This window comes from Oncorhynchus masou, unplaced genomic scaffold, assembly GCF_036934945.1.
Source record: "Oncorhynchus masou masou isolate Uvic2021 unplaced genomic scaffold, UVic_Omas_1.1 unplaced_scaffold_593, whole genome shotgun sequence".
Taxonomy (NCBI): Eukaryota; Metazoa; Chordata; class Actinopteri; order Salmoniformes; family Salmonidae; genus Oncorhynchus; species Oncorhynchus masou.
Window position 1 is genome coordinate 349,137 of NW_027012353.1, and position 17,042 is coordinate 366,178.

Below are 17,042 nucleotides of genomic sequence, written 5' to 3' on the forward strand. Positions count from 1 at the left end.
AGATATACATGGAGGTTTAATATCCTGACCTAGTGAGATATACATGGAGGTTTAATACCCTGACCTAGTGAGATATACATGGAGGAGGTTTAATACCCTGACCTAGTGAGATATACATGGAGGAGGTTTAATATCCTGACCTAGTGAGATATACATGGAGGTTTAATATCCTGACCTAGTGAGATATACATGGAGGTTTAATACCCTGATCTAGTGAGATATACATGGAGGAGGTTTAATATCCTGACCTAGTGAGATATATGGAGGAGGTTTAATATCCTGACCTAGTGAGATATACATGGAGGTTTAATATCCTGACCTAGTGAGATATACATGGAGGAGGTTTAATATCCTGACCTAGTGAGATATACATGGAGGAGGTTTAATATCCTGACCTAGTGAGATATACATGGAGGAGGTTTAATATCCTGACCTAGTGAGATATACATGGAGGAGGTTTAATACCCTGACCTAGTGAGATATACATGGAGGAGGTTTAATATCCTGACCTAGTGAGATATACATGGAGGAGGTTTAATATCCTGACCTAGTGAGATATACATGGAGGAGGTTTAATACCTGACCTAGTGAGATATACATGGAGGAGGTTTAATACCCTGACCTAGTGAGATATACATGGAGGAGGTTTAATACCCTGACCTAGTGAGATATACATGGAGGAGGTTTAATACCCTGACCTAGTGAGATATACATGGAGGAGGTTTAATACCCTGACCTAGTGAGATATACATGGATGAGGTTTAATATCCTGACCTAGTGAGATATACATGGAGGTTTAATACCCTGACCTAGTGAGATATACATGGAGGAGGTTTAATACCCTGACCTAGTGAGATATACATGGAGGTTTAATACCCTGACCTAGTGAGATATACATGGAGGAGGTTTAATATCCTGACCTAGTGAGATATACATGGAGGAGGTTTAATACCCTGACCTAGTGAGATATACATGGAGGAGGTTTAATATCCTGACCTAGTGAGATATACATGGATGTTTAATACCCTGACCTAGTGAGATATACATGGAGGAGGTTTAATATCCTGACCTAGTGAGATATACATGGAGGAGGTTTAATATCCTGACCTAGTGAGATATACATGGAGGAGGTTTAATACCCTGACCTAGTGAGATATACATGGAGGAGGTTTAATATCCTGACCTAGTGAGATATACATGGAGGAGGTTTAATACCCTGACCTAGTGAGATATACATGGAGGAGGTTTAATACCCTGACCTAGTGAGATATACATGGAGGAGGTTTAATACCCTGACCTAGTGAGATATACATGGAGGAGGTTTAATACCCTGACCTAGTGAGATATACATGGAGGAGGTTTAATACCCTGACCTAGTGAGATATACATGGATGAGGTTTAATATCCTGACCTAGTGAGATATACATGGAGGTTTAATACCCTGACCTAGTGAGATATACATGGAGGAGGTTTAATACCCTGACCTAGTGAGATATACATGGAGGTTTAATACCCTGACCTAGTGAGATATACATGGAGGAGGTTTAATATCCTGACCTAGTGAGATATACATGGAGGAGGTTTAATACCCTGACCTAGTGAGATATACATGGAGGAGGTTTAATATCCTGACCTAGTGAGATATACATGGATGTTTAATACCCTGACCTAGTGAGATATACATGGAGGAGGTTTAATATCCTGACCTAGTGAGATATACATGGAGGAGGTTTAATATCCTGACCTAGTGAGATATACATGGAGGAGGTTTAATACCCTGACCTAGTGAGATATACATGGAGGAGGTTTAATATCCTGACCTAGTGAGATATACATGGAGGTTTAATATCCTGACCTAGTGAGATATACATGGAGGAGGTTTAATACCCTAACCTAGTGAGATATACATGGAGGAGGTTTAATACCTGACCTAGTGAGATATACATGGAGGAGGTTTAATACCCTGACCTAGTGAGATATACATGGAGGAGGTTTAATATCCTGACCTAGTGAGGTATACATGGAGGAGGTTTCATATCCTGACATAGTGAGATATACATGGAGGAGGTTTAATATCCTGACCTAGTGAGATATACATGGAGGTTTAATACCCTGACCTAGTGAGATATACATGGAGGAGGTTTAATACCCTGACCTAGTGAGATATACATGGAGGAGGTTTAATACCCTGACCTAGTGAGATATACATGGAGGTTTAATACCCTGACCTAGTGAGATCTACATGGAGGTTTAATACCCTGACCTAGTGAGATATACATGGAGGAGGTTTAATACCCTGACCTAGTGAGATCTACATGGATGTTTAATACCCTGACCTAGTGAGATATACATGGAGGAGGTTTAATATCCTGACCTAGTGAGATATACATGGAGGTGTAATATCCTGACCTAGTGAGATATACATGGAGGTTTAATACCCTGACCTAGTGAGATCTACATGGAGGAGGTTTAATACCCTGACCTAGTGAGATATACATGGAGGAGGTTTAATATCCTGACCTAGTGAGATATACATGGAGGTTTAATACCCTGACCTAGTGAGATATACATGGAGGAGGTTTAATATCCTGACCTAGTGAGATATACATGGATGAGGTTTAATACCCTGACCTAGTGAGATATACATGGAGGAGGTTTAATATCCTGACCTAGTGAGATATACATGGAGGAGGTTTAATATCCTGACCTAGTGAGATATACATGGAGGAGTTTTAATATCCTGACCTAGTGAGATATACATGGAGGAGGTTTAATATCCTGACCTAGTGAGATATACATGGAGGAGGTTTAATATCCTGACCTAGTGAGATATACATGGAGGAGGTTTAATATCCTGACCTAGTGAGATATACATGGAGGAGGTTTAATATCCTGACCTAGTGAGATATACATGGAGGAGGTTTAATATCCTGACCTAGTGAGATATACATGGAGGAGTTTTAATATCCTGACCTAGTGAGATATACATGGAGGAGGTTTAATATCCTGACCTAGTGAGATATACATGGAGGAGGTTTAATATCCTGACCTAGTGAGATATACATGGAGGAGGTTTAATATCCTGACCTAGTGAGATATACATGGAGGAGGTTTAATATCCTGACCTAGTGAGATATACATGGAGGAGGTTTAATATCCTGACCTAGTGAGATATACATGAAGGAGGTTTAATATCCTGACCTAGTGAGATATACATGGAGGTTTAATACCCTGACCTAGTGAGATATACATGGAGGAGGTTTAATACCCTGACCTAGTGAGATATACATGGAGGAGGTTTAATACCCTGACCTAGTGAGATATACATGGAGGAGGTTTAATACCCTGACCTAGTGAGATATACATGGAGGAGGTTTAATACCCTGACCTAGTGAGATATACATGGAGGTTTAATATCCTGACCTAGTGAGATATACATGGAGGTTTAATACCCTGACCTAGTGAGATATACATGGAGGAGGTTTAATATCCTGACCTAGTGAGATATACATGGAGGAGGTTTAATACCCTGACCTAGTGAGATATACATGGAGGAGGTTTAATACCCTGACCTAGTGAGATATACATGGAGGAGGTTTAATATCCTGACCTAGTGAGATATACATGGAGGAGGTTTAATACCCTGACCTAGTGAGATATACATGGAGGTTTAATACCCTGACCTAGTGAGATATACATGGAGGAGGTTTAATACCCTGACCTAGTGAGATATACATGGAGGAGGTTTAATATCCTGACCTAGTGAGATATACATGGAGGAGGTTTAATACCCTGACCTAGTGAGATATACATGGAGGAGGTTTAATACCCTGACCTAGTGAGATATACATGGAGGAGGTTTAATATCCTGACCTAGTGAGATATACATGGAGGAGGTTTAATACCCTGACCTAGTGAGATATACATGGAGGTTTAATACCCTGACCTAGTGAGATATACATGGAGGAGGTTTAATACCCTGACCTAGTGAGATATACATGGAGGAGGTTTAATACCCTGACCTAGTGAGATATACATGGAGGTTTAATATCCTGACCTAGTGAGATATACATGGAGGTTTAATACCCTGACCTAGTGAGATATACATGGAGGTTTAATACCCTGACCTAGTGAGATATACATGGAGGAGGTTTAATACCCTGACCTAGTGAGATATACATGGAGGTTTAATATCCTGACCTAGTGAGATATACATGGAGGAGGTTTAATATCCTGACCTAGTGAGATATACATGGAGGTTTAATATCCTGACCTAGTGAGATATACATGGAGGAGGTTTAATATCCTGACCTAGTGAGGTATACATGGAGGTTTAATACCCTGACCTAGTGAGATATACATGGAGGAGGTTTAATACCCTGACCTAGTGAGGTATACATGGAGGTTTAATACCCTGACCTAGTGAGATATACATGGAGGAGGTTTAATATCCTGACCTAGTGAGATATACATGGAGGTTTAATATCCTGACCTAGTGAGATATACATGGAGGAGGTTTAATATCCTGACCTAGTGAGATATACATGGAGGAGGTTTAATATCCTGACCTAGTGAGATATACATGGAGGAGGTTTAATACCCTGACCTAGTGAGATATACATGGAGGAGGTTTAATACCCTGACCTAGTGAGATATACATGGATGAGGTTTAATATCCTGACCTAGTGAGATATACATGGAGGTTTAATACCCTGACCTAGTGAGATATACATGGAGGAGGTTTAATACCCTGACCTAGTGAGATATACATGGAGGTTTAATACCCTGACCTAGTGAGATATACATGGAGGAGGTTTAATATCCTGACCTAGTGAGATATACATGGAGGAGGTTTAATACCCTGACCTAGTGAGATATACATGGAGGAGGTTTAATATCCTGACCTAGTGAGATATACATGGATGTTTAATACCCTGACCTAGTGAGATATACATGGAGGAGGTTTAATATCCTGACCTAGTGAGATATACATGGAGGAGGTTTAATATCCTGACCTAGTGAGATATACATGGAGGAGGTTTAATACCCTGACCTAGTGAGATATACATGGAGGAGGTTTAATATCCTGACCTAGTGAGATATACATGGAGGAGGTTTAATACCCTGACCTAGTGAGATATACATGGAGGAGGTTTAATACCCTGACCTAGTGAGATATACATGGAGGAGGTTTAATACCCTGACCTAGTGAGATATACATGGAGGAGGTTTAATACCCTGACCTAGTGAGATATACATGGAGGAGGTTTAATACCCTGACCTAGTGAGATATACATGGATGAGGTTTAATATCCTGACCTAGTGAGATATACATGGAGGTTTAATACCCTGACCTAGTGAGATATACATGGAGGAGGTTTAATACCCTGACCTAGTGAGATATACATGGAGGTTTAATACCCTGACCTAGTGAGATATACATGGAGGAGGTTTAATATCCTGACCTAGTGAGATATACATGGAGGAGGTTTAATACCCTGACCTAGTGAGATATACATGGAGGAGGTTTAATATCCTGACCTAGTGAGATATACATGGATGTTTAATACCCTGACCTAGTGAGATATACATGGAGGAGGTTTAATATCCTGACCTAGTGAGATATACATGGAGGAGGTTTAATATCCTGACCTAGTGAGATATACATGGAGGAGGTTTAATACCCTGACCTAGTGAGATATACATGGAGGAGGTTTAATATCCTGACCTAGTGAGATATACATGGAGGTTTAATATCCTGACCTAGTGAGATATACATGGAGGAGGTTTAATACCCTAACCTAGTGAGATATACATGGAGGAGGTTTAATACCCTGACCTAGTGAGATATACATGGAGGAGGTTTAATACCCTGACCTAGTGAGATATACATGGAGGAGGTTTAATATCCTGACCTAGTGAGGTATACATGGAGGAGGTTTCATATCCTGACATAGTGAGATATACATGGAGGAGGTTTAATATCCTGACCTAGTGAGATATACATGGAGGTTTAATACCTGACCTAGTGAGATATACATGGAGGAGGTTTAATACCCTGACCTAGTGAGATATACATGGAGGAGGTTTAATACCCTGACCTAGTGAGATATACATGGAGGTTTAATACCCTGACCTAGTGAGATCTACATGGAGGTTTAATACCCTGACCTAGTGAGATATACATGGAGGAGGTTTAATACCTGACCTAGTGAGATCTACATGGATGTTTAATACCCTGACCTAGTGAGATATACATGGAGGAGGTTTAATATCCTGACCTAGTGAGATATACATGGAGGTGTAATATCCTGACCTAGTGAGATATACATGGAGGTTTAATACCCTGACCTAGTGAGATCTACATGGAGGAGGTTTAATACCCTGACCTAGTGAGATATACATGGAGGAGGTTTAATATCCTGACCTAGTGAGATATACATGGAGGTTTAATACCCTGACCTAGTGAGATATACATGGAGGAGGTTTAATATCCTGACCTAGTGAGATATACATGGATGAGGTTTAATACCCTGACCTAGTGAGATATACATGGAGGAGGTTTAATATCCTGACCTAGTGAGATATACATGGAGGAGGTTTAATATCCTGACCTAGTGAGATATACATGGAGGAGTTTTAATATCCTGACCTAGTGAGATATACATGGAGGAGGTTTAATATCCTGACCTAGTGAGATATACATGGAGGAGGTTTAATATCCTGACCTAGTGAGATATACATGGAGGAGGTTTAATATCCTGACCTAGTGAGATATACATGGAGGAGGTTTAATATCCTGACCTAGTGAGATATACATGGAGGAGGTTTAATATCCTGACCTAGTGAGATATACATGGAGGAGTTTTAATATCCTGACCTAGTGAGATATACATGGAGGAGGTTTAATATCCTGACCTAGTGAGATATACATGGAGGAGGTTTAATATCCTGACCTAGTGAGATATACATGGAGGAGGTTTAATATCCTGACCTAGTGAGATATACATGGAGGAGGTTTAATATCCTGACCTAGTGAGATATACATGGAGGAGGTTTAATATCCTGACCTAGTGAGATATACATGAAGGAGGTTTAATATCCTGACCTAGTGAGATATACATGGAGGTTTAATACCCTGACCTAGTGAGATATACATGGAGGAGGTTTAATACCCTGACCTAGTGAGATATACATGGAGGAGGTTTAATACCCTGACCTAGTGAGATATACATGGAGGAGGTTTAATACCCTGACCTAGTGAGATATACATGGAGGAGGTTTAATACCCTGACCTAGTGAGATATACATGGAGGTTTAATATCCTGACCTAGTGAGATATACATGGAGGTTTAATACCCTGACCTAGTGAGATATACATGGAGGAGGTTTAATACCCTGACCTAGTGAGATATACATGGAGGAGGTTTAATACCCTGACCTAGTGAGATATACATGGAGGAGGTTTAATACCCTGACCTAGTGAGATATACATGGAGGAGGTTTAATATCCTGACCTAGTGAGATATACATGGAGGAGGTTTAATACCCTGACCTAGTGAGATATACATGGAGGTTTAATACCCTGACCTAGTGAGATATACATGGAGGAGGTTTAATACCCTGACCTAGTGAGATATACATGGAGGAGGTTTAATATCCTGACCTAGTGAGATATACATGGAGGAGGTTTAATACCCTGACCTAGTGAGATATACATGGAGGAGGTTTAATACCCTGACCTAGTGAGATATACATGGAGGAGGTTTAATATCCTGACCTAGTGAGATATACATGGAGGAGGTTTAATACCCTGACCTAGTGAGATATACATGGAGGTTTAATACCCTGACCTAGTGAGATATACATGGAGGAGGTTTAATACCCTGACCTAGTGAGATATACATGGAGGAGGTTTAATACCCTGACCTAGTGAGATATACATGGAGGTTTAATATCCTGACCTAGTGAGATATACATGGAGGTTTAATACCCTGACCTAGTGAGATATACATGGAGGAGGTTTAATACCCTGACCTAGTGAGATATACATGGAGGAGGTTTAATACCCTGACCTAGTGAGATATACATGGAGGTTTAATATCCTGACCTAGTGAGATATACATGGAGGAGGTTTAATATCCTGACCTAGTGAGATATACATGGAGGTTTAATATCCTGACCTAGTGAGATATACATGGAGGAGGTTTAATATCCTGACCTAGTGAGGTATACATGGAGGAGGTTTAATACCCTGACCTAGTGAGGTATACATGGAGGTTTAATACCCTGACCTAGTGAGATATACATGGAGGAGGTTTAATATCCTGACCTAGTGAGATATACATGGAGGAGGTTTAATACCCTGACCTAGTGAGATATACATGGAGGAGGTTTAATACCCTGACCTAGTGAGGTATACATGGAGGTTTAATACCCTGACCTAGTGAGATATACATGGAGGAGGTTTAATATCCTGACCTAGTGAGATATACATGGAGGTTTAATATCCTGACCTAGTGAGATATACATGGAGGAGGTTTAATATCCTGACCTAGTGAGATATACATGGAGGAGGTTTAATATCCTGACCTAGTGAGATATACATGGAGGAGGTTTAATATCCTGACCTAGTGAGGTATACATGGAGGTTTAATACCCCGACCTAGTGAGATATACATGGAGGAGGTTTAATACCCTGACCTAGTGAGGTATACATGGAGGTTTAATACCCTGACCTAGTGAGATATACATGGAGGAGGTTTAATATCCTGACCTAGTGAGATATACATGGAGGAGGTTTAATATCCTGACCTAGTGAGATATACATGGAGGAGGTTTAATATCCTGACCTAGTGAGATATACATGGAGGAGGTTTAATATCCTGACCTAGTGAGATATACATGGAGGAGGTTTAATATCCTGACCTAGTGAGATATACATGGAGGAAGTTTAATATCCTGACCTAGTGAGATATACATGGAGGAGGTTTAATATCCTGACCTAGTGAGAGATACATGGAGGAGGTTTAATATCCTGACCTAGTGAGATATACATGGAGGAGGTTTAATACCCTGACCTAGTGAGAGATACATGGAGGAGGTTTAATACCCTGACCTAGTGAGATATACATGGAGGAAGTTTAATATCCTGACCTAGTGAGATATACATGGAGGAGGTTTAATATCCTGACCTAGTGAGAGATACATGGAGGAGGTTTAATACCCTGACCTAGTGAGATATACATGGAGGAGGTTTAATATCCTGACCTAGTGAGATGGCGAGGGTTGGGATGTGGAACTGGAGATAGATGGGATGTGCTGAGGGTTGGGATGTGGATTAGGAGATAGATGGGATGGGCTGAGGGAAGCTGAGGGTCGGGATGTGGAACTGGAGATAGATGGGATGTGCTGAGGGTTGGGATGTGGAACTGGAGATAGATGGGATGGGCTGAGGGAAGCTGAGGGTTGGGATGTGGAATTGGAGATAGATGGGATGGGCTGAGGGAAGCTGAGAGTTGGAATGTGGAGTTGGAGAATGATGGGATGGGCTGAGGGAAGCTGAGGGTTGGGATGTGGAATTGGAGATAGATGGGATGGGCTGAGGGAAGCTGAGAGTTGGAATGTTGAATTGGAGATAGATGGGATGGGCTGAGGGAAGCTGAGAGTTGGAATGTGGAGTTGGAGATAGATGGGATGGGCTGAGGGAAGCTGAGGGTTGGGATGTGGAATATGAGACAGGTGGGAGTGTAGTTGGAGACAGGTGGGAGTGGAGTTGGAGACAGGTGGGAGTGGAGTTGGAGACAGTTGGGAGTGGAGTTGGAGACAGGTGGGAGTGGAGTTGGAGACAGGTGGGAGTGGAGTTTGAGACAGGTGGGAGTGGAGTTGGAGACAGGTGGGAGTGGAGTTGGAGACAGGTGGGAGAGGAGTTGGAGACAGGTGCGAGTGGAGTTGGAGACAGGTGGGAGTGGAGTTGGAGACAGGTAGGGTGGAGTTGGAGACAGGTTGGAGTGGAGTTGGAGACAGGTGGGAGTGGAGTTGGAGACAGGTGGGAGAGGAGTTGGAGACAGGTGGGAGAGGAGTTGGAGACAGGTGGGAGTGGAGTTGGAGACAGGTGGGAGTGGAGTTGGAGACAGGTAGGAGTGGAGTTGGAGACAGGTTGGAGTGGAGTTGGAGACAGGTAGGAGTGGAGTTGGAGACAGGTGGGAGTGGAGTTGGAGACAGGTGGGAGTGGAGTTGGAGACAGGTAGGAGTGGAGTTGGAGACAGGTGGGAGAGGAATTGGAGACAGGTGAGAGTGGAGTTGGAGACAGGTAGGAGTGGAGTTGCTGGGCAGGGGATAGAATGACAGTCAAAGTAAAAAATAAATAAAAAAGCCAAAAAATAAAGTCAAAATAAAACATAACAAGAAGTATGTTTGAATGACACTGAGGGTGCGGTGTTGTTACAACTAATGCCGGTTTGCCTGAGGCTGATGCCGTGCAGATGTTTGGACACATGCATATACACACACACTCTCATTCATATGGGGGCTCCCAAGTGGCACAGCGGTCTAAGGCATTGCGTTACTACAGACCCTGGTTGGATATCAGGCTGTATCACAACCAGCCATGATTGGGAGTCCCATAGGGGGCGCGTCGATCCGGTTCGTGGAGGGTTTAACCAGGGCCTTTTGCATTGTTGTTTTCTGGTTTTCCTTCGTTTTTATCTTTTGTTAATTTCGTTGGTTATTGGTGCATTTGGGGAGTTTTGGGGTGTGGGGAATTATTTTATTTTCTGGAGGGGGGGCTTTGGGGGAGGTCTTGGATGGTTGAGGGGCAGCTCTTGGGAAACTGTGGGGGGGGGGATCTTGGAGGGCTGGTGGCCTGGCGGTTGGGAGCTTGGGCCTGTGGCTGATAAGTCGCTAGTTCGGGTTCCCGTTTTTGACCTTGTGTGAGATCTGGAGACGTGCCCTTCAGCAGGGCGTTGACCCTGGTGGTTTCTGTGGGTCGCTGTGGAGACGTGCCCTTCAGCAGGGCGTTGACCCTGGTCGTTTCTGTGGGGCGCTCTGGAGACGTGCCCTTCAGCAGGGCGTTGACCCTGGTCGTTTCTGTGGGTCGCTCTGGAGACGTGACCTTCAGCAGGGCGTTGACCCTGGTCGTTTCTGTGGGTCGCTCTGGATGGGAGTTTGTTAGATGACTAATGTGATGTTGAGCGGCTTCATTGCAAGTAGATTGTATGTTTTATATATTCAGAAAATATATTTGGGACATTGAGTGTCTTCTCTTTTTGTGTTTCTGACAGAATACTCTGTAGTTGGTCAAAGCTGTGTTTTGGAACACCTTGGTAGAGCAGGATGGGTGAAGGCCTTGTGGTGCCTTGCTCATGTGAATTTTCAGCTTCAGACTTGCCTACTTCTCACTTAAAACATAGTTTTTTTGTGTTTAAAACTCTGTCTTTCTACGTTGTGTGTTTCCCTCAGAATACGGTGGATAAGCTGATAAAGAAGACCAACCTGGCTCTGGTGGTGGGCACCAACTCCTGGAGACAACAGTTCATGGAGGCCATCACAGTCAGTGCAGGTAAAAACCAGCTCCTGCACCGCACATACCACACTCTAGGGGGCGCCATTTAGTGGTCAGATAACTCAAAGGAAGATGGTAAATACTAGCCTGATTAACATAACTGTTTTGCTAACATTCCACTTTTTGCCGGAATGTTAGCACAAACAGGGACCAGGCTAGGTAAATACAAGGGGCGGCAGGGTAGCCTAGTGGTTAGAGTGTAGAGGCTGCAGGGTAGCCTAGTGGTTAGAGTGGAGGGGCGGCAGGGTAGCCTAGTGGTTAGAGTGGAGGGGTGGCAGGGTAGCCTAGTGGTTCGAGTGTAGAGGAGGCAGGGTAGCCTAGTGCTTAGAGTGTAGAGGAGGCAGGGTAGCCTAGTGGTTAGAGTGGAGGGGTGGCAGGGTAGCCTAGTGGTTAGAGTGGAGGGGCGGCAGGTACCCTAGTGGTTAGAGTGTAGAGGCGGCAGGGTAGCCTAGTGGTTAGAGTCTAGAGGTGGCAAGTACCCTAGTGGTTAGAGTGTAGAGGAGGCAGGGTAGCCTAGTGGTTAGAGTGTAGAGGCGGCAGGGTAGCCTGGTGGTTAGAGTGTAGAGGCGGCAGGGTAGCCTAGTGGTTCGAGTGGAGGGGCGGCAGGGTAGCCTAGTGGTTAGAGCGATGGACTAGTAACTGAAAGGTTGCAAGTGCGAATCCCTGAGCTGACAAGGTACAAATCTGTTGTTCTGCCCCCTGAACAAGACAGTTAACCCACTTCCTCTGAACAAGGCAGTTAACCCACTGTTCCCCTGAACAAGGCAGTTAACCCACTGTTCCCCTGAACAAGGCAGTTAACCCCACTGTTCCCCTGAACAAGACAGTTAACCCACTTCCTCTGAACAAGGCAGTTAACCCACTGTTCCCCTGAACAAGGCAGTTAACCCACTCTTCCCCTGAACAGGCAGTTAACCTACTGGTTCCTGGTTCCTTGAAAACAATAATTTGTTCTTAACTGACTTGCCTAGTTAAATAAAGTTTTAAAATATATATTTTTTTAAAATACAGACACATAAAAAACGTAGATCTTTCGTTAATCGTCCTCGTAATCAGTCATAATTGTTAGATTTTACAAAAATTCGAAACTAATACGTGTGTTGTTTTTTTTGTTTAGCTTTGCGTTTGGCTTTATAAAAGAGACAGACAGGTTGGATATGTTTTCTGTATTCGGGCCATCTTCCCACTCACATAAACATTGTTGTTTTGTCACCTTGTCTGAGTGACTTTGAGTCTGACTATAGGATCTTTGTTGTGTGAAGATCTACCAGTCAGCCCTGTCGACGGTCCTAGACAGACTGTCTGAAACCATGTCACCCATTTCTGCTGTAGGCAGAACTTCTCCAGCTTCTACGGAGCAACATGAAGTGATACTCTGGCTGTTTCTCAATGCTTCTTTCCTCGACCTCCTTCTCAAAACACACTGGAGGGAAACATCTGCATCCCCTCAGATCCTGTCCTTCGTTTTGAGAAGGATTAAAGAGGATATGAGGATTCAAATCAAGGAAAGATGAATTGAGAAATATGCCCAGTTTCCTCTCACACACACAGACACACACACACACACACACACACACACACACACACACACACACACACACACACACACACACACACACACACACACACACACACACTACACAGTGAACTGGAAGGCCCTCACTCTGCTCAGTAAACTCCTGGAAGGCCCTCACTCTGATCAGTAAACTGGAAGGCCCTCACTCTGCTCAGTGAACTGGAAGGCCCTCACTCTGCTCAATAAACCCCTGGAAGGCCCTCACTCTGCTCAGTAAACTCCTGGAAGGCCCTCACTCTGCTCAGTAAACTGGAAGGCCCTCACTCTGCTCAGTGAACTGGAAGGCCCTCACTCTGCTCAGTAAACTGGAAGGCCCTCACTCTGCTCAGTGAACTGGAAGGCCCTCACTCTGCTCAGTGAAAGGCCCTCACTCTGCTCAGTGAACTGGAAGGCCCTCACTCTGATCAGTAAACTGGAAGGCCCTCACTCTGCTCAGCGAACTGGAAGGCCCTCACTGTGATTGGTGTTAAAATATTTAATCCAGTGGCACTGGTTATTATTTCATGACCCGCTGAAAAATGTATGTCTACATAGACCTAGGCCTGTCTAATCTCCTGCCTAGCCCCCTGTCCAGCTACCCTGTCTACATAGACCTAGGCCTGTCTAATCTCCTGCCTAGCTCTCTGTCCAGCTACCCTGCCTAATTAGACCTAGGCCTGTCTAATCTCCTGCCTAGACCCCTGTCCAGCTACCCTGCCTAAATAGACCTAGGCCTATCTAATCTCCTGCCTAGACCCCTGTCCAGCTACCCTGCCTACATAGACCTAGGCCTGTCTAATCTCCTGCCTAGACCCCTGTCCAGCTACCCTGCCTAAATAGACCTAGGCCTATCTAATCTCCTGCCTAGCCCCCTGTCCAGCTACCCTGCCTACATAGACCTAGGCCTGTCTAATCTCCTGCCTAGACCCCTGTCCAGCTACCCTGCCTAAATAGACCTAGGCCTGTCTAATCTCCTGCCTAGACCCCTGTCCAGCTACCCTGTCTACATAGACCTAGGCCTGTCTAATCTCCTGCCTAGCCCCCTGTCCAGCTACCCTGTCTACGTAGACCTAGGCCTGTCTAATCTCTGCCATCTCTCCTCTCCTCTGCTCCTCCCTCCATGTCCCCTCTCCTCTGCTCCTCTGCTCCTCCCTCCATCTCTCCTCTCCTCTCCTCTGCTCCTCCCTCCATCTCCCCTCTCCTCTGCTCCTCCCTCCATCTCTCCTCTGCTCCTCCCTCCATCTCTCCTCTGCTCCTCTGCTCCTCCCTCCATCTCTCCTCTGCTCCTCTGCTCCTCCCTCCATCTCTCCTCTCCTCTGCTCCTCCCTCCATCTCTCCTCTCCTCTTTCCTCCATCTCTACTCTCCTCTGCTCCTCCCTCCATCTCTCCTCTCCTCTGCTCCTCCCTCCCGACATCTCTCCTCTCCTCTGCTACTCTGCTCCTCCCTCCATCTCTCCTCTCCTCTGCTCCTCGCTCCATCTCTCCTCTCCTCTCCTCTGCTCCTCCCTCCCGCCATCTCTCCTCTCCTCTGCTCCTCCCTCCATCTCTCCTCTGCTCCTCCCTCCATCTCTCCTCTCCTCTGCTCCTCCCTCCATCTCTCCTCTCCTCTGCTCCTCTGCTCCTCCCTCCATCTCTCCTCTCCTCTCCTCTGCTCCTCCCTCCATCTCTCCTCTCCTCTGCTCCTCCCGCCATCTCTCCTCTGCTCTGCTCCTCCCTCCCACCATCTCTCCTCTGCTCTGCTCCTCCCTCCCGCCATCTCTCCTCTCCTCTGCTCCTCCCTCCCGCCATCTCTCCTCTCCTCTGCTCCTCCCTCCCTCCATCTTTCCTCTCCTCCTCGCTCCCTCCATCTCTCCTCTTCTCTGCTCCTCCCTCCATCTCTCCTCTGCTCCTCCCTCCATCTCTCCTCTCCTCTGCTCCTCCCTCCATCTCTCCTCTCCTCTGCTCCTCCCTCCATCTCTCCACTACTCCCTCCCCCTCCTCCCTCTATTCTCCCCCCACCTCCTCCATCCCTTGTCCCCAGGAGACGAGGATGAGGAAGACTCCGGTGAAGAGCGTCTCCCGTCTTGTTGTGACTACGTCATGCACTTCCTCACCGTCTTCTGGAAAGTGAGTAGAGTTGGTGGTCCTCTGTGGCTCAGACGGTAGAGCATGGGTTTTTTACCAGGCCGAGGGTCGTGGGTTCGATTCCCGTGACCTCCCATATGTAAAAATGCTCACATGACTGTCAGTCCCTTTAGATAAAAACACATCTGCTAAATGTTATTAGTAACACTTTAGTGCCACTACTCATAACTATTAATAACTGTTAACGATGGCTACTGACACATGTTACAATGTGTTATGTAGCTGTTATAAGGGCCTTATGAATGCATTCATAAGGACACCTATAGCAAAGTGTTAAATTATTATTATTCATAGAAATATTATTATGAATACTACTATAATAATAGTAATACTAATATAATATTCATATGATTATTATTTATAATATTATTCAAATTGTTATTCATATTCATATGTATATTACCATGAACAATACTATTCATATTATTCTAATTGTTATTCATATTAATATGATAATTATTATTATTATTATTAGGTGCTGTTCGCCTGTGTTCCTCCCACGGACTACCTGAACGGCTGGGCCTGCTTCTTCACCTCCATCGTCATCATCGGCATGCTGACCGCAGTGATCGGAGATCTGGCCTCTCACTTTGGCTGCACCATCGGGCTGAAGGACTCCGTTACTGCCGTGGTGTTCGTGGCGCTGGGTACGTCTGTCCCTGGTGAGTACACTAATGGATAGCAGTATGGGGGGGTCAGTGGGGGGGGCCTGGTGAGTACACTAATGGATAGCAGTATGGGGGTCAGTGGGGGGGGTCAGTGGGGGGCCTGGTGAGTACACTAATGGATAGCAGTATGGGGGGGGGGGTCAGTGGGGGGTGGTCAGTGGGGGGGGGCTGGTGAGTACACTAATGGATAACAGTATGGGGGGGTCAGTGGGGGGCCTGGTGAGTACACTAATGGATAGCAGTATGGGGGGTCCCTGGTGAGTACGCGAATGGATAGCAGTATGGGGGGGGGTCCCTGGTGAGTACACTAATGGATAGCAGTATGGGGGGGGGGGGTCAGTGGGGGGGGTCCCTGGTGAGTACGCGAATGGATAGCAGTATGGGGCGGGGGATGTATTTTTTATTTTATTTTACCTTTATTTAACTAGGCACGCCAGTTAAGAAAAAATTCTAATTTACAATGACGGCCTACCGGGGCCAAACCCGGACGACGCTGGGCAGTGATGTGTCCTATAAGGAGGATTGGTGGCAAATCTGATGGCCGAATGGTAAAGAACATCTAGCCGCTCGAGAGCACCCTTACCTGCCGATCTATAACTGATGTCTCCGTAATCTAGCATGGGTAGGATGGTCATCTGAATCAGGGTTAGTTTGGCAGCTGGGGTGAAAGAGGAGCGATTACGATACTCCCAAGTACTTGTATGAGGTGACTTCCTCAACCTCTAAACCCTCAGAGGTAGTAATCACACCTGTGGGGAGAGGGGCATTCTTCTTACCAAACCACATGACCTTTGTTTTGGAGGTGTTCAGAACAAGGTTAAGGGTAGAGAAAGCTTGTTGGACACTGTGGTCGTAGGGGGTGTGGGCGTAGGGCGTGTGTGGGTGTAGGGGTAGAAGGTGTAGGGTAGAAGGTGTAGGGGTAGAAGGTGTAGGTGTAGGGGTAGAAGGTGTAGAGTAGAAGGTGTAGGGGTAGAAGGTGTAGGGGTAGAAGGGGTAGAAGGTGTAGGGTAGAAGGTATAGGTGTAGAAGGTGTAGGGGTAGAAGGTGTAGGGGTAGAATGTGTAGGGGTAGAAGGTGTAGGGGTAGGGTAGGAGGTATAGGTGTAGAAGGTGTAGGGGTAGAAGGTGTAGGG

At 45.2% G+C, this 17,042-nt stretch overlaps 1 protein-coding gene across 1 annotated transcript in view; it reads left to right on the plus strand.

The window, feature by feature from the left end:
• LOC135536300 (sodium/calcium exchanger 3-like) overlaps nt 1–17,042 on the plus strand; it is a 73,912-nt gene that overhangs the window by 50,280 nt on the left and 6,590 nt on the right. The window contains exons 3-5 of the mRNA XM_064962657.1: nt 11,461–11,560; nt 15,139–15,224; nt 15,718–15,904. Of these exons, the coding sequence (XP_064818729.1) occupies nt 11,461–11,560; nt 15,139–15,224; nt 15,718–15,904 (373 nt within the window). The remainder of the gene's footprint in view (nt 1–11,460; nt 11,561–15,138; nt 15,225–15,717; nt 15,905–17,042) is intronic.